The following is a 19,581-nucleotide window of genomic DNA, read 5'->3' as shown; positions in this document are numbered from 1 at the left end:
AGTCAACAGATGGCGGACCGTCGCACCGGACAGGGCCAGAGGGAGGAAAATCTGTGAGTCAGCCTTGGCCTGTGAAAGGCTGTTGCGCTTATGAAGAAGAAGAAGAAGTAGTCTCTACTCTATAGAGAATGAAGTTTCATCAATTTGGCCAATATGGCAATTTACTTATTTATTCTTTCAACGAAATTAAAGAATATGGTTGTGCTAATGTTCGAAAACGACTCTGTTCTAAGCGACTTTATTTTAAATAGAAAGAAGACCAATTTGACCGACTGCGGCCTCTGCAATGCATTCAGAGCAATTAGATCTTTTGTTAATTCAGCAATTTCCAACTTTGAAGGGTATTTTGAAAAAGAATTAGATTTTAGAAAATTATAGCTGTGTTTGAAAACAGTTAATTTCAGTTTTGTAGGTATACTAAAGTCTTATGAGATGAATCTCCTTGATCACATGACGTGGATCGAATCAAATGGCTATGACAGGAATATGCATTGTGATGGTTTGGATGCCGCTATGAGACCGGAAAGGCCAATTACTGTAGATGAAGCTTGCGTAAGACATTTTGCTCAACTGTATCTCATTTTTTTTTATTCTTTTTGTTATTTTGAGTCATTTTACTATACTAAACACAAAAATCACCAATCTGACACACAAGAAATAATTTTGATACAGAAAGCAGAATTTTAATTTACACTAGAAAGACTGAAACTTCGTATATACCTATATTGCCCAAAAGCAGTCAAAATGACAGCATTGTGAAAAAATAACTAATGTGCAATTAATTTTTAATATTTTTTATAGTATTTACAGTTATATAACAAGTTATTTGTGAATATTAACAGCTAAAAAAATTTATTTCACTTGGAAAAAAAGATAATTTAAGCATTATTGTTTGCACATTTTTTGCAAATGAAAAAGCAGTTAAGAGGCAATCAAAATGACTTTCTTGGGCAATCTAGTGTTAAAAAGTGTAAATTTTTTATTATACGTTACTTTTTATAATACATAATTTTTATTATATATTTTTCTTATATATTTTTATTATATATTTTTATTATATATTTTTATTATATATTTTTATTATATACTTTTATTATATATTTTTATTATATATTTTTATTATATATTTCTACTGTACATTATAGGTTTGAATTATAGGCATTAAGGAATATTGACGTTATAGACTTATAGTACATTTAAGGTTTTCACATTGAATTTTTTATTATACATTTATAGGGTTATGCATAGAAAGAATATCGATGAATAGCCATTGAGATTTTGCTGGCACATGCGTACCGTAAACCGAGGCGAGTCTACCCATCCAGGGGCGAGTCTACCCATTTTAGTTTTATTTAATTTTCACTATTATAAATTGCAAATAAATTTTTTTTTACCGACGGAGGACTTAGTTCAGACTCTAAGGAAGATGGAGCTGTAGTAGTTTGATCCGTTTTTATTTATTTGTCGTCTTTTTAACCGACCTGTTCAAACGTCTTTTAAGAGATTTGCATTGAAAATCAGCAAACTTTTAGTTGGTGCTCCGTAAGTATATTATTATTATTACTATTTTCACTTTGGTTAAGTGATAAACTTATCTAAGACTAAGATTACATTAATTTTATATGAAAAAAAAACAAAAAGAATGTAAGTTTTGCTGTTGTGAACAAAAAGCCAGAATTCGCGGGGCGAGTCTACCCATTCGTATTTAGTTCTAATAAAGCATAATAATATAATTTAGAACTTTGTTTATATTAAAATTAAGTCATTTTAAATGAATTTGAGTATATTATTTTAATTCTGCATTGATAAATTTAACATTAATAAGAAAATTTATAGGTTAAATATAAATGTAAATATAAAATATGTTTATTTTACCTATTTTTTCAATTTTTATATTACAAAATTAACTTTTTTTATTTAATATTATATTTCAACGAGAAAACATTGTAAGAAAAATCACACCTCCCAAAAGAATGGGGAAAGGATTTTTCATGATTCCCAATGTTTGAATTTCGATTTTGTTAATAATCTTTAATTATTATTATTTATTAATTATTTAATTGTAAATTTATATTAATTTTAATTTATTTTTATCAACAATAATTAGAAAAAAATGTTATTTTATAATGTTAATGATTACAAAACAAAACTGTGATCAAAATGTGATAATCGATCAAATACTCAATTTGTGTTATTTTATGAATAAAAAAATGGGATATATAATAAAGTTATGAATTTTACTTCATACATATCCCATATGGTAACTAAAATAACGATTTAATAGTAAAATTTGATTATTTACAATGTTAACATTCATTTTAGCAGAATGGGTAGACTCGCCCCATACGAGAGATTTGTCAGCAGTTCTATAAAAATATACAGTAACAGCGTAACTGTTAATATTTTCTAAAATCGATTTCACAGCTTTAAAGAGGGATAAATAGCGATTCCGAAACACCTATTAAAAGCCTTTTTTCTTTAATATTTACAAAAGTTTGACCACTTGAAAGTTGACAAACTGAAAAAAATGGGTAGACTCGCCCCGGTTTACGGTATTCTTTTGTTCAAATTTTCATTGATCTTTTAACATTGATCTACCTAAATTTCGTGAATCAAATCAGCATTGCATATACTCTTTTAAAAATTATTAAATGTTGACCTTCTTTCATAGAAGCGCCTTCGGTCAAGCTTATCTTCAGTGAGAATGTTATACCGCAGATCTTTTGCACTCGATTATGTGGTCGGACATCCATTCCGACGTTGTATAATAAAAAGCACTTGTAAAAACACTAATAACAAAAAATTACGTACATAAAACTCAAAATTCTTTTTGATCACTAAAATAAATTATAAAAATTACTAAATAATTGGAAGAAATTTTTTTCTTCTTTTTACGTAGAATTTTCTTTGAATAAATGAGTCCCGAAATTGTGTCGCAAAACTATTCGATAACAGCTCCGAATGTATGGTAAAATATGCAAAAAGTGAAATCAACGTTATGGTCGCAGACTTTCGATTGCTCTCCTGCCTAAAGGTTTGGGACCATATTTTCAAATTACGGCTACTCCACATATTTTGAGAATTAAGAATCCAAGTCTGTTGAAAAAATATTTATCCAGAGGAAGAACGCTTTTGTGACTGAATTCGTATTTTGAAGTATGATCTCCAAAAATATTTCAGCATATTTAAAGTTAGTTCCTCGAATTATTCACATTGTATCGTAGTACATGAAAATTCAATCATTAAATCAGAAGTTATTAAGGTGTTCTATTTTTTATTTTGTGCACTGAACATAATTCCTCTATTTTATTAGAATAACCTTACGTTCGCTCTTGAAATGAACTGCCTTTCGTAATTATTTTTATTTCAGTCATTAAGAACTTTATTATTTGGGGACTTACAGCGAACTTTTGGAAAGGAATGGTCTGAGCAAAGTTTCCGTTTTAGAAGAACGAAACCATTTCCATATGGAATTATTCAGAAAAGGGTAAACAATTCATTTTTAGTTGATTTACGAGGATGGATCAAATATAAATGAGACTTTTTTAATAACTAAAAATTAAAATTTTATTTTCAAGAAATATAAAAATGCAGTTTTCTTCATACTTTTCGTGAACTTCTTCACAATTTTTCCAGCGTTTTGGAGGGTTTTTTACAATCCCGGTGGCACAGAAAGAAGTAGGCCGTGTAGTGAACAGGTTGCGTTCAATCTTCTACCTCTGCATTGGATGAAAATCTCCTTCCCCTCCCAAGGGTTCTTTAAGAGTTCCAAACAAATAGTGGTCTGAAGGTGCCAAGTCCAGGCTATATAGAGGATGTTCAACTGTTTTCCAGTGTAATGTCTGTAACTTTTGTTGTGTTACTGTGGCTTTATGCGACTTTTGACAAATAAAATTTCCTGCATCCTATTGATTTGTGTTCAAAATTCTAGGCACCCATTTTGCCGAGATTTTGCGATGTACCAAATTTGCATACTTCCATAACTCATCTCTATTATAGCACTAATTACTCGAACTTTCCTTCGTCAGTCTTTGTAAATAAGGTCACGAGTTTGGTCAATTTTCTTTGTCAGACTCGTTCTTGGTCGTAGAGTATGAAGCAAGTTTTCAATTTCTTCATGCCTTGTTTAATAACAAGTGCCATTTGTAAACTTGAGCCCTATACAGGGTATCAGTACCGAGCTGTGCTTACAATCTGCGCAAAATTTCAATAGGTTTGACATTTTCTTTTGATAAAAATTTAATTATTATGTGTTGTGCAACTTCATTAAGAACGTTGTGCTAACTTATAATTATGGCATTAATAAAAAAAAGGAACTCATAAGGAACTAAACAATGCCAAACAATTTTTCAGACTCTAGATAAAGTTCTGTTGTTTCCAGGAACAATAAGAATAAAAATCGTCTGCTATTATTAAAAAAGTCTTATTTATATTTGATCCATCTACTTATATTTCTTTGAAAAATGAAATTACATAAATACTCCAATGAATTGCAATCAATAATTTACAGGGTGGTCACTGAACTCTGCATCTACGCTCTTAATTTTTGAGTAATATTAGCTATGTAATTATAAAGGATTTCTCGAGATGTATTAAAATAGCTACGGGCTACAAGCGAAGATTGCTTACAGAACCATTTAGTGAAAAATTTCAGAGTTGATAGAGAGATTTCGCAAAGCGTTACGGCTCTCCATAACTCTAGCGATAACGCTATTTGATCTTCGCAGCTCATGCTCAAAAATTACTCAACAAATCACATTTGGCAAGGAGGAAGGAAATAAGGCTAGCGTAAGATAAACGCTATGCAGAATCTCTCTAATCTATATACAAATATTTCTATTCTTCTGAAAACTATTACCAGATAGGGAGTAAAAGTGAAATATAATGTTGAAGAACAAGGGATCTTAATAATATGCAGGAACCATAGCGACCGCCGATTGTTTTACATTTACCCGCCGTTTTGCGTTCACGATAAAAATAATTCAGATATAAATTCCTAAAATTTATAATTTCCGTATAATATAAATTCCTAGTATTAATTCACCTTTAAAAATATTAATCATCTGAGTGGTGTTCTGGAATGTTCTCTTACGTAGTTTGGGGACTACTGATGTAAAGCATCACCTGCTTAATGCGAAGAGAGACTTTCTGAAGGTGAATGCTAAAAAAGAATGTTTAAAATGCGCAGTTATTTCTTCATGATTATTTCTTCATTTATTACTCCATGACGTAACAGAACAATCTTTGAAAAACAACTAGTTATGCAAGATTATTTTTACAAAGTTTAAAATACGTTTGAATATCGAAAATACATTGTAAGAACTAGTTCTTTTTTTTCCTAAGATGGTTTCGTCATTTCACTGTTGAAAATTACGAAATAAATGGGAATTTTAAGAAGACGTTATACCATTTAAAAAAATTTTAATCGTAAATTCTCCTTCGTCTCTACAACTGATTTAGAATTTAAAGTGAATAAAAGGTGTTTTCAGGCAAACCTAAATAAATCCATTAAGTCTCAAATACTTAAAAGAAATTTTTAAAATATCAAATTGAAAACAAATTAAGAGACGATAACGCGATGGAGAAATATACGTTTTGATACTTTGAAATTTTCTGGCTTAACTTCCTGGCTTATTCTAGCCTTGCCTGAACTGACTCTTTCTATAATTTAAATTTCAAATTAGTTATTGGGGTGAGACAGAATTTATGATCAAAAGTTTTCCCCCGGTATAGTTAGCATTTCTCAAAGTTAGCATTCGTACCGAATAGGTGAGGCAATACAACTGCGTAACACACTTTCTACCCTATCTCGTAGCATTTTCGGTAAAATAACACCCCACCGTTTTCTACGCAAGTGGCGTTGTCTCATCTTGTTATATCAAATAGCTCAGAGCGCACCTACTTTATTATACCTAGACACCACTTTATAGCTGTAGCAAGGGGATAGAGAGTTCGCCTCCCAATGAGGTGAACCGGAGTTCGATTCCGGCGATGACTGGTCGATACGAATTCCGCATCCGGCTTGCACCGACCACAGTGCTGATGTGAAATATCCTAAGTGGTAGACGGATCATGGGTTAGAGTCCCTTGCCGTCAGGTTAACCGTGGGAGGTTCTCTCCATGTAATGCAAATGCGGGTTAGTTCCATCAAAAAGTCCTCCACGAAGGCAAATTTCTCCCAGTACTTGATCCAGGAGTTCTCTTGTCTTCTGGATTGGGTTCAAAATTACAAGGCTGCGGACTTGAACATTAGTAGTTGTAAACCCAAAAATTGGGTCGGCTGTTTAGCGAGGGTTATAAAATAAAATAAAATAAAATAAAATAAAATAAAATAAAATAAAATAAAATAAAATAAAATAAAATAAAATAAAATAAAATAAAATAAAATATTTCAGAAGGCATTCTTTAGCTTTTAAACTAACCGTTGAATTTTTTTCCAGATATTACTTTAATTTCATTACTTGATTAATAATTGTTGGAATGAAAAACTATTCTACTTTAATAAACAGTTCTTATTTGTCCATATTTTAGGGTGGTCCTTGTGGAGTTCTAGCTGCTGTTCAAGCTTATGTTTTAAAAGAATTTTTATTTGGTGACCATAAGAGTTCACTGGTCTCAGGAGCGTAAGTACATGCAAGGTGATCCGTAATCATTTCCCATAATATATATATATTTAAAATTCTTGTAAAAAATGAAGACAAAAAGTACACATATTGACGATCACAAATTAATATTTAAGATCTGAAAAGCACACTATCAAAATCTATCAAATCACAACTCTGTAAAGCGGGATGTATATCAGAAATAGGTGGTATTTGTAGGGTAAAAAGGAAACTACCAAGTTAATATTTACATTTTATTTTTAATCTTATTAATTTTTTAAGAGTCGTACTTATTTTAGGTCCTTCAAATCAGTCATTTAAATACTGTTATATTTCAGACTTTCTTTATATTTAGGATGCTTTGGCGTCAAATATAAAATGATCTCATAAAAATAATCCATGTTTAAGCAAGTAAACAGCTAAACTAAGGAACAGCACTCGAAGTATAGCAACTCATTCAATTTATTTATTAATGTTTCTGATATTTATTTAGTTCAATTTATGAACTGAGGTATATTACAAATCTATTAAATGTGCAAATAACATGCGGGTGTTAATACTAAATGTTTAATGCTTAAATTCTATTCTAAATAAATCAAACTACTTAGAATATTGAACCTGTTCAAGCTTTGCTTTGTAATTATTGTCACTAACACTTTGATCTACTACCTTCGGATAAAAATGGCGTTAACGGTTTGTTAATTTTTAATAAATATACTATGGTAGTTATATAAAGCTTTCTAAGTTCCCCCTCGTCGAGGGTGTACAGTACGCAAAAAAAGAAAAAATAATAACAATAATAAATGAACAACTTTTTATCTAATGATCAGATCTTCACGTCCTAGGGCTCAATCTTGATGGCGCAAAAGTTGACCTCAAATACGCTAATTAATAAGTGCAAACGATATTTTAAGTTAAAAAATCTGTCACAAAAACGTACTTACTCAGAATAAACATATCTTTTTTTAAGGGATTCAGGTTTTTGACACCTAAAATATAGGGGGTAGCAGCGATCTGGGGAATATGGTCTGAATAGTTTGGTCAGGAAAGCGTCCCAAAAATTGGACTTTTACTTTTTGCGTATTTCGCTAAATTTGCACGCAATTATTAAATTCACTTATCCAAAGATAATTCCATGCAAAAAATAAATTTTAGTAAATATTTTTTTTTTATTATTTTATTTAATAGTGGTAGAAAAAATGTTGAATTACAAGGTATGCAAATTTTTGCATCATTTTAAAAAATATAATTTTAGAAGGCAAAATGCAAAATTTTAGCAAAATCGGTCGAATAGTTCCTGAGAAATCGAATTTTAAATATCTTACTTTTTTGATCGAACTTTTTTCTCCTGTAATAATTTTAGACTCTTGCGATAAATTTTAGAAATGTTATAGAGAGTTGAAAAAAGTTGCACTGAGTGCAAAAAAGGACCACCTTGAATAACTTTTGATCTAATGATCGGATCTTCACGTACAAGGACTCATTCTTATTATTATCTATATAATTATTATCTAGATCATTTTTTACATAATTTTGAAGTATTTAATTTGACGCGGCAAAATCCGAAATTTGAGCAAAATTGTTGAATATTTCCTGAGAAATTGAATTTTATATGCACGACTTCCCAGAAATTATTCGATCGATTTCACTGAAATTTTGAATTTTGCCATGCATATTTACATACTTTAAAATGATGTAAAAAGTTGCTTACCTCACAATTCAAAATTTTTTCGACTGTTATTAAATAAAATTATAAATAATTACTAAAAGTTATTTTTTCCTAGATTATCATTGGAAAAACTAATTTTATATTTGCGCTCAAAAAATGTTTCAATTTGCTTAAAATGGTATGGCGAAATAAGCAAAAAATGAAATTAAGATTAAGGGGTCCAAACTTTCGATCGCTCTCCTGACCAAACTATTGGGACTATATTTCCCAGATTGCGACTACCTTTTATACTTTGAGGGTTATTTAAAATTTGGTTTGCACAAATTAAGCAGCATAAGTGATGTCATCCTCTCGAACTAATAAGATTACGTTCTAAAACGTGAACAACCGATCATTAGATCAAAAATTATTCAGGATAATCCGTTTCTTTTTTCCTTTCCTTTTTTGCGCACTGTACATTTTTCATAGTTATTAGAGCATCGAAGGTATATAGTTTGAGTCCAGCCGGCAGCAAGCGAGCATCTCAACCTCACTCCTCTACAAATTTAAATTGATATGCGTTCTTATTTATGCATATAGATATCGTTTGTAATATTTAATCTAAGTGTAAAAGTTTTACAATTATACATATTTCAATAACCCTTAATTTATTTTTTTTTAAAGATTAAGGCCCACATTATCTGAAAAGAGAATAGCTCTGTCTTATGCTCTGACCAAAATTTTGTGGAATGCTGGAAGAAAAGGAAATGCCCTTGTAGCTTTGTAAGTTGACTAATTTTTAACAATTAAAAATTCATGAATACATTATTTTACTAAGAGGGGAAACAATGTACATGTCGTTCGGAAAAACGCTCTATAGCGTGTTTGAAACCAGTTCTAATCCACTCTGGATGTGCTTTAGGGCTTATAAATTGCAATTTTTAATCTGCACATAAGCCTGCATATGAATGGGTAATAATAAATAGATAAAAAAAAAATTTATACCACAAATATTAAATCCAATGAGAATGCAGTTTCATATAATTCATTTCTTTTCGAATCTTATTTTTCAGTTATCTTTAAAATATTATAGAAATTAAATTTTATTTTTAGTTGTCACGTTTTCAGTTCAATTGCTTTCTTATTTTCACTTATAAACGCAATATCGGAATTAAGTATAAGGAATTGATCTAAAACGAAATTAAATGAACTGAGAATTTTCAGTTAATTATTTGAAAGCATAAAAAATAGTTAAACAATTTTGAACACTCACTTGAATAACGAAAAAATATTATCTCACGGTAATTTAGTTTCAGGAAGTTGCAAAAAGCCGCGAAAGAACTATTGACACTGGTGATGGTTAATTTCGGTATTAAGATCTGGGATAATAACTACCTAATAGTCTAATATATAAGCTGTAATAAGTTTTTTACGGACACTTTAGCAAAGCCCTAAGTAAGTAGCTAATTTTAGTTAAGGTTAAGTGAAAAACTATTCCGAAGTTTAGTTTACTAAAATTCATTTTTCTTATTTACATTTATAAATATATATTCTATGTATTTCTCAACCCTGATTGAAAAAATTAACTTCAATCATAATGTTTCCAATGAATCGGCTTTTTGTAAATTATTTCAATTTCATTATTTTTACTACGAATATTAAATTATTTAAATTTAGAAACACGTTTATATAGCAAAATAAACGTGTGAGTTCATTAAATCTTTCGGAATCCTAATTTACCAGTGTCACTTAGAATTATTATTGTTCATCTTTCGCATGCTAGCCTACATAGAAAGCCAAACATAAATAAAGTAAATGACTCATATTATAATAAAAGCTTTAAAAATCCTATAGAAAATTCTTTTATATGGGATGTAGTGTGTTGATCGGTTATCAAAGCGAGTATATATGTACATCGAACATATGTACGTTGAAAAATTAATCTGTTGAAACAAAAATATGTGTTTATTTAGAGAAAGTGCATTTTTATTTCTGATTTCAAAACTTAAAATTAACTAATTAGCCTATTTGAGGTTACCCCTTTGAATCCTCAAGAAGGAGTCCTAGAACATGAAGATCTGATCATTAGATCAAAAGTCATTAAGGGTGGTCCGTTTTATATTTTGAGGAAACTGTGCACCAAATGTAGTGCGGATATCTTCAGAACTGCGTATTTGTATAAGATACATGCAAACACATTTGTATAAGATTTCTGCTTTATTCATATAGATAATTGAAAAAGTTTTTGAATCGTTGAGTATACAAAGTCTTATTCCCATTTTAAACGAAGTAATTTTAAATGACAAACTACAACATTTAAACGCGGTAGGTCAAATAATTTCTGAGTGATAAAATTTCAAAAAAGCTGCATATTTAATCTTAAATTTCTCAGAATTATAGGAATAGCCTTAAGATCTATTCATATATCAATTAAAAAAAAATAGCAATTTATTGAAAAATAGGTATTTTTTAGTTAGCCAGTTGCAAGCGAATAATCGCCAAAGAATTAAGACCTCCGCAAAAAAAAAAAAAAAAAAAAAAGAAAAGAAAGAAAAAAAATTTTAAACACATAAAAATGAAATTAAATAAAAAAAATAATAAGTAAAATAAAAATAATAAGTTAAAAAGTAATTTTAAAAAAAAGAGTAAAATTTCCTTGATTCCGGCTAACCGAAAAGTACTGAGGGGAAGAAAAAAAAACAAATAGTTAATTCTAGTCAGTTTAAATTGTAAGAAAAGAGGGATTATAACCTCGTGAAAGAGTAAATCGTAGTTTGCCCTCATGACTTAAGTTAGTAAGGAGAAACGGTTTTACAGGGTTTTGGCGAGGTTAGAAAACGATAGCTTTATAGGATAGGCAGCCCGCACACTGAAAAGAAGAAATAAAAGGGGGAGGGATCACGAGGCAAGCTTGTTGTATAGTGCGAAAAAGAGGCCCGAATACTTTAATAACTTTTAATTTAATGAAAGGATTATCACGTACTTTAACTCAATCTTAATGGTTGATTATTGATGATATTTTAAAAAACGAAATCAGACACAAAAACGTCGTTTCTTCGAATAAGCATGCACTTTTTTCGACAAATTTGGATTTTTGACCCATTAAATATGAAAAGTAACCACGAACTAAAAAATATGGATCCAATATTTAGGGAAGGAGAGCAATCAAAAATTTTGGCTTATTATGCTAACTTCACTTTTTGCGTGTTTAGTCATAATTCGGAAAATTTTGTAAGCGAATCGAAAATTTTTTTCATACAATTGTAAAACTTGTTTATTTAGCGATAATTCCATGTAAAAAACTAATTTCATAACTATTTATTATTTTTAATTGTTACATTAAACGATAGTAGAAAGAAATTTTGGAATTTGTCACTTAAAGTTACCTTAATTAAGTCTGTGTAAAAATTTCTTGACCTTAAAATTGTTACCTGTGAAATCGGTAGAATAATTCTTCAGAAAACAATTAAATAAACTCCATAATTATAATGTATTTTCATATTTTAAGCATAAAATAAGTTTTTTGACACCAAAAACAACTCAATTCTCTTTTTATCGAAGACTTTTTTTCTCTGCATTTATTGAAGGTTGTATTTCTATTTTTTAATCTCTCTTCATAATTTTTTTTTAACTTTTGAAAAAATTTATACTTTTACTTTTCTGCTAAAACTTTTTGCTAAAATATTTTAAACTGAAACTTTTTTAACGCTATTTAATTTTTTTTTAAAAAAAAGGCAATTTTTGTAGTAATTTTACATTATTAGTTTTAAAAGCAGGGATAATAAGAAAATACGTCAAAAAACTTTTTTGTTTGAATTGAACTATACTTAAACTATACCAAGTATATACTTTATACTTGGACTGAAGTAAAATCTGAAATATTTTCATTATTTTCAATATTTTCAGAACTCCATGTTAACTATAATGAATAGTAGTAATAATCGCGATTATAAAATCACTTTGAATAGTTTTTACTGAATTAATACAATGTACTACACATTTTCCATTTTTATCTAATAAATTATGAAAATAAAAAAAATAATAAAAATGCAGATCTCTCTTTTGACATCGAGTCAGTTACCCTGACTTATAGTACACCCTGATTAAACCACGGAATTTAGTCAGTGTAATCACACCAATTTTTGATGCAGTGAAACACCAGGAATGTTCCATTACACTTCTTTTGATGTAAAGTAGTTGTCCTCATATTTGGTGTTTCTAACACCAAACAATACAAAAAAAAATAATGAATAAATAAAAATTTCCTACGAGTATTTTGTAATATATCTAGTTTAAAATATGTTTTAAAGAAATCAAAATATTTTCACTTACAATTATAAATCAAAAAAAATAAATTCATACAAAAGCCAAGCTTTTATAACTGCTTATACTTTTTTATTATTTAATTAATTATATTGACATTTTTTTGAATTGTTTAAGATTTTATTTCATTTTAAACTATGTATTTTTAGTTGGAAAAAAATTACAATGTGATAGAAATCAATCAAATAATATTTGTATAGTTAAAAATATCTTTTTTTTTTCTTTTTTTGAGAACTATTCAACCCATTTAATCCTAACTTTGTATTTTGTTATTTAAAACTATAATGTTTAAGAAGATGTAAAAATATGTAGGCATACCTTATTCTTCTTTCTTTCTCTTACAACCCTGCAACATGCAGGAAGCCTAGCCTTGCTGAGCAATATTATTCCAAACATTCTTCCTCTTAGCCTTGAATTTCCAGTCTGAACTTTTTATTGTGATTAAATGTTTAGTTACGCCATCTAACCAATAATAGGTCCTCCTCAAAACCTTGTGGTTTCCAACTTAAAACTTTTTTTCGGACCTTTATTTTTGTCCTTTCTTTTCATGTACCCCAAACATGCCAAGTATCTTGATTTAATGAATTAAATGATGTTTTTCTGTTTAAATATATACCAATTCAAATTATTGTTTTATTATTATTAAATTAAATAACAAATAATTTATGTTATGCTTGAAATTTTCTGCGGCTAAGTTAGTTTTATAATTGCATGCAAAAATATTTCAATTCGTTTGAATAAATCTGTATGTTCCTTACCATTAAAGTTATTATTAAATTCGGGATAGCCTGGTCGGTAGGGCGCTGGGCCCATGTCCAAGAGTTCGTGGGTTCGATCCCCGCAGGCTGAAAACTCCCCGTGTATTAAATGGTGACTGATGCACGTTAAATCTATCGAGTCGTAAGGTCCCCCATGTTCCCATAACAAATCAATACTTCTGGGGGTACTGATCCAGGAGTTTCCTTGTCTTCTGGATTGGGTTCAAACTTGCAAGGCTACGGTGTTGAACATTAGTAATCGTAAAACCAAAAATTGGATCGGCTGCTCAATGACGGGTTTAAAATAAAATATTAAAGTTATTAGAGTCGTGTTGCTCAGGCGATAGAGCGTTGTTCGCCTTCCAATGAGGTTAACCAGGTTTGAATCCCAGCGATGGCTGATCGATACGAATTCCGCATCCGGCTTGCACCGACCACAGTGCTGTCGTAAAATATCCTCAGTGGTAGGCGGATCATGGGTTAAAATCTCCTTGCCGTTAGGCTAACCGTGAAATATTTTCGTGGCTTTCCTCTTCAAGCAACACAAATGCGGGTTAGTTCCATCAAAAAGTCCTCCACGAAGGCAAAATTTCTCCTAATACTTGATCCAGGAGTTCCCTTGTCTCCTGGATTGGGTTCCAAATTACAGGATTACAGGGCTACGGAGTTGAACATTAGTAGTCGTAAACTCAAATAATTGGATCGGCTGTTCAACAACTGTTACAAAATATAAAAAATATTAAAGTTATAAGAAATAAGAATGTAACTGATATAATTTAATTTTTAGAAGAAAAGACAAGATAGTATTAGACGAAAAAATTGTATCAAAAGATGGAATTCTTGAATACGTAAGAACTATTTTTAAATATTTATAGCTAATTTAACTTAAATTTTAATTTATACATTAAGATTTAGTAACTTAAACAACATGAGAAGATGACACGTACGGTACATCATAAGCAAGTATATAATGCAAAACAATTCATAGTCGAAGTCAAAAATCATTATAAATTCTTCTATTTTTAAATAAGGTATAAAGAAATTTTCGAATAAACATTTTGTTTTTAGGTGTATCTGAAGCATTTCAATTGTAGGTCCTGTCTTCTCCATCACTATTTATTGAACGCAAATGAGGTAAATAATCGTTTTATAGTTGTGATATTTTTCAAAAGGTGGGAACAATAATAATATACTCCTTGTAATTAAAATTGGCATCTCAATGTCACATTTTTTACCTTCGTCTCCTTGGTAATGATGTGACAAGCAAGAACTATACTCTTTTTATTCACACGGCAGTTAAGGAGTATCTATAACTCGCAACTGTAGTAGCTTATTGACAAAGGGAGAAAACGAAATTTGTGGTTACCATAATAACAGAGGGAGGAGAAAGTGAGAAAATAGCGTAACTAAACACTAACTACAGCTAAGTTTGAATTTTTAAATTGTAAAAATAAAGTTGATAAATGAAAAGCCGAGTGAGTAAAGGTTCTATATGACATGTTGTGGTATTTGAGAAATTAGTTCAAAAGTTTATGTATTGCTCTTCCTTTTTTTATCGTATGCCTGTTTAGACAGTGGGGACGCGATTGCTCCTGTTTTTCAGTGGCGCCATCTATGGTCAGGATTTCGACTTCTGCCACGCCATTCACACCACTACATCCCATTTATAGGACGGGTCACAATCACACACAAAGGAGAAAGGACATAGAACACACACAGAGAGAAAGAAACATCAATGCCCTGCCCGGGATTCGAACTCAGGACCATTCTGATGAAAGGACAGTTCCCTGCCCCCTGCACAGACCGTTCGGCTGCTCATCCTTTAATGTGAGGAAATAAAAATAGCGTCTTGCCTTTATTCTTTCTTCACAATCTTCCAATAAGTAAAATCTAGAAATCCCTAACACTTCTTTAAACTGTTGGCGTCTTAACGCTCGCTGTCTCCACTCTTTACATGTTGCAAATAGTTTGCGACTTTTAGTTGCCGAATGAATTTGGAATCTTTTTTCATTTATGTGATAGTCTGTGGAAAAAAAACTCATCAACTGTCATTTATTATCTACTGATATCTTCGTAATTTAAGGACTTGGTAAATTAGGTCAATGTTTTATATTTAAAATTGACTTAAAATATGATCTTTTCCGGAGAAATCTACATTTCTTAAAAATATCTCTTAGAAACTTTACATATTAAGCTCCTACTTACTTACATAATCACAACTGTGTTTTTAAAATGTATACGGCTTTATTTTAATTACATTATAAAACTATTTAAATAATAAATAATTATTTGAAGAAAGTAAGTTATTTTTGATTAGCTATGAAAATTAATTTTTTTTCTTTTGCAGTTTATTTATTTTTTATTTTAACTTATCAAATATATAGAGCAGAAAAGGTTTTAAAATTAAACTTTTTATTCGATTTTATAGATAATATAAGTTACATTCAAGTATGACTGTAAATTTTACATCAATATCTTACATTGACCTTTTATTTATAACATTACAGAAGAGCTTTTGACCTTATTTGATCTATAGCAACGAGAGAGGGCTATTTTCAACGCTAAAAATAAATAAATAATTAAGAAAAAGAATGTAGTAATAATTATGTAATTATTTCTTTAGTTGATGGATGATAACAGTGGAAGTTGTGTACTTTTCCTTTATTCTCTTATTTTAACCCATGGTATTGAGGAGTAAGTTTTTTTTTTAATCATTCTTACACTTTAGTAAAACACTAGAGGTCTACGAGTTCTCTTATTGGATATTTATGTATTTTTGTCTAGCTTTGTAGACATTATAGTATGAATTTCTAAAAATATGCTGGCAATACCGTGAAAATTTTGATTTATAGGAATTTCATTTAATTAATATGCATTATATTTAGATTTACATGCATTTAAATGTTACTAAGAAACTATGGTTCAAATTCAATTTCAGTGTTTTGAGACAAAATAGTTTTTTTTTTCGTTATTCTGTCATAATCTCATGAAAAGTATAAAAGCAAGATGAAACATGCAAAAAAAGTCAGAAAATTAAAAACGAGAGCAATTTACCAATTAGTATTTTTTTTAAAAAATTAAGTTGAACCAATGAACAACCAATTTATTATCTGATCTTCGTTGAGCAAACTCATCTTCGTTTCTTCCATCGTTAATTATATTAATTATCATTAAGGAGTCTATGGGGTTTAATTTTCTTCTAGACAACCTCAATGTGTACACAGTGCGCCAAAAAAAAAAACGGACCACCCTGATTAACTTTTGATCTAATGATCGGATCTTTACGTTTTAGGATTTATTCCCAATGGTTAGAGAGCGTGACTTCAAATATGCTAAATAATTAGTACAGACGATATTTTAAGTTACGAAATATGACACAAAAACGTACTTTGAATGGATTTGGGTTTTTGACCCCCCAAAATGTAAGGGGTAGCCGCAATCTGGGAAATATGGTTCCCATAGTTTGGCCAGGAGAATGTTTTAAATGATACTTGTAACTTCAATGATAATTTTACCTTTTTGCGTATTTCACCATATCTGGAGAATTTCTTAAGCTAATTGAATTTTTGCATACAGTTATGAAATTCTTTCATAAAAAGATAATTTCATTTAAAAAAATAAATTTTAGTAAATATTTATCATTTATTAATTTATTTAATAAAAGTCTAAAAAATTTATAATTTTAAGGTATATAACTTTTTACATCATTTTAAAGAATGTAAATTAACATGACAAAATACAAATTGTGAGCGAAATCTGTCGAATAATTTCTCAGAAATCTAGAAGATCCGATCATTAGATCAAAAGTTATTCAGGGTGGTCCCCTTCTTTAACTCACTCTGCAACTTTTTTCACCTCTCTCTAAAATTTTACTTGGGAGTTTAGATTGTTTGCAGGATTTGAACGAAAACGCAGTGCAAACACTTTACTAAAACAATGCAAAGGACTTTTATAATTTAATTTTTATTCGAATTTAAATTACATTTTTGTTAAAAGTTGGAGAAAAGTATGACAACTTACGCGCAAAATAGTCATAAAAATCATGTTAATAATTTGAAAAAACTTGAAATAAGCAGTCAAATAAGCTCTTTTTAAAACCAAACTAACTGAATTTTTTATTAAAAAAAGTTATTTTGTTCCGCAAAGATATAAAATATTTACTAATATTCAAGTCAATTTAAACAACATGCTATGCTTACCAAGTATACTTACCAAGATTAAATTACCAATTTTTAACTAAATAGGTTAATTAGAAGCAATCTTGTGCGCATGTGACAAAAAACTTGAATAGGGTACTTCCAACTAATCACATTGTTGTGTCTTCACGTGGTTGTGCATGTGGTATTAATGTTACAGCTAAAATGTTTATTATCAATCTGAATCAAATTTCGGATCAGATTTAATTGGAAACTTGTGAGCCACATCATGCATGTGTGTTGAACCTGGTTGGCTGACTCACACGTGACGTCGTTTGTGGGTATCCAATTGAGAAAAACAAAATCAATACATACCCTTGCATAATTATCTTTTAATGAAATGTTTGAGTTGGCAGACGATTGCAGCTTAGAAAAAAGGTACGTTATTTCCTGTTTTGAGTGGGTTTTATTATTTCTGCAAGAACTTTGGAAGTTTTCTTAGCATTGCCTCATACTTGTTGTCAAATTGCTCAGAATAAAACAAATCATAACATAGATATTTCTTCAGAAAATAGAAAACCTTGTTAGGAGAAACTATGTAAATGTCTTAAAACTAAAATATAGCTTATGAATTATGATGTTATTTGCGTAAGTTAATAATTAAAATTTAAATAAAAAATATAGACCAGTTTGTTTGCATGAATGAATTGTTGGCTTTTATTCTTTCATTTCTGTCACACATACAGCTTCCACTTAGCTTCCGTTTTTCGTTGCCAACGGAAAAACGAAATTTCATCTATTTTGTGACAAAGCATTATTGTGTTGCATAATAAAAATAGATTGTATCAAATATTATTTGAATTGATTGAAGTGAACTGAAGCTTCACTCAATGGCCCATTTCCCGAATGAAATGTAATAAGCTACACATAAAGAGCAGCAGGACGGGTTTTAATCAATAAGTCACACATACGAAAAAATTCTACAAGGTATATATTGTTGTTGTTGCGTATGCCTGTTTAGGCAGAGGGGTGTGATTGTTCTTGTTTTCCAGTGGCGCCATCTATGGCCAAGAATTCGATTTCTGTCACACCCATACGTCACACCTGTTTATAGGGCGGACCCATTCATACATTCATGCATTCATCCACAGATCGTAATTTAGACCTGAATCAGAGAACTATCGATCTCCAATCCAGTAACCCCAGAGGTATTGCTTTGTTATGAGAGCATGGAGGACTTTGCGACTCGACAGATTTTAAGGTGCATCAGTCACTATTTACTACATGAGGAGTCTTCGGTCAGCGGGGTTCAAACCCACGAACTCTCGCACAGGGGTCCAGCAGCCTACCGATCAGGTTATTCCGGCCCTAATTAAAAAACTGTTTGACATGTAAATTGACTGTAAAACATTTGGGGTTAATATTTTATTACTCTTATTTGTGTATGTATGTACAAATTTGCCAATAATAATGTTTTTTATTTAGATTAAAATATTACAATTACTAACGATGTATGGTCCAAGGAAAAGAGTGCTCGTTTCTAAATGGAGCGATGGAATTTCAGCGATAGTCTATTTATTCATATACTTCTACCACCTTGCACAGACCGTAATGCTGAGCGTTATTCGAAGTGTTAGACCTACCTTAATTTAGAGTCTCCCAAACATCAGGCTAACCATGGAATGTTTTTATGGTTTTTCTCTCCGTTTTACAAATATGTGGAAAACTGTCACTCATAAACTTTTTTGAGAAAGCAAATTTTTCCTTTATTTTATTAGCAAATTTATAGAAACTCCTTTGTTTTCGGATACTAACAAAACACCTAGACTATAGAGTTCCATAGAATTGACCACAATGTTTACGCAAAATATTTTTTGTGGCAGACGGAAAATATAATATACCCATGTTCATCGTGTAAATAAAATAATTATAAATAATACCAAGTTATTAATATAATTTGTTATTATTTATAATTATAATCCTTTTCTCCTAACTGTTGTAATATTTTACAGAACAAAAAGGGAATCCGAAAATACAGAATACCTAATTGGAATTGATGGTTTCGCCTCTCAGGTAAGTCCATTATATGAATCACTATATCACGTAACCCTTAT

At 30.0% G+C, this 19,581-nt stretch overlaps 1 protein-coding gene across 1 annotated transcript in view; it reads left to right on the top strand.

Annotated features, from left to right (window-relative positions):
- Window positions 1-410: 410 nt before the first annotated feature.
- LOC107439850 (putative ubiquitin carboxyl-terminal hydrolase MINDY-4) overlaps window positions 411-19,581 on the top strand; it is a 30,722-nt gene continuing 11,551 nt past the window's right edge. The window contains exons 1-8 of the mRNA XM_087156091.1: window positions 411-552; window positions 3,371-3,487; window positions 6,532-6,623; window positions 8,935-9,033; window positions 14,119-14,179; window positions 14,400-14,465; window positions 15,955-16,025; window positions 19,480-19,540. Coding sequence (XP_087012217.1) covers window positions 433-552; window positions 3,371-3,487; window positions 6,532-6,623; window positions 8,935-9,033; window positions 14,119-14,179; window positions 14,400-14,465; window positions 15,955-16,025; window positions 19,480-19,540 — 687 coding nt within the window. The 5' untranslated portion in view covers window positions 411-432. The remainder of the gene's footprint in view (window positions 553-3,370; window positions 3,488-6,531; window positions 6,624-8,934; window positions 9,034-14,118; window positions 14,180-14,399; window positions 14,466-15,954; window positions 16,026-19,479; window positions 19,541-19,581) is intronic.

This window comes from Parasteatoda tepidariorum, chromosome 2, assembly GCF_982258835.1.
Source record: "Parasteatoda tepidariorum strain Cologne lab strain chromosome 2, Ptep-v5.0, whole genome shotgun sequence".
NCBI lineage: Eukaryota > Metazoa > Arthropoda > Arachnida > Araneae > Theridiidae > Parasteatoda > Parasteatoda tepidariorum.
The sequence above is the reverse complement of the archived record's forward strand: the minus strand, read 5'-3'. Positions and strand labels throughout refer to the sequence as shown.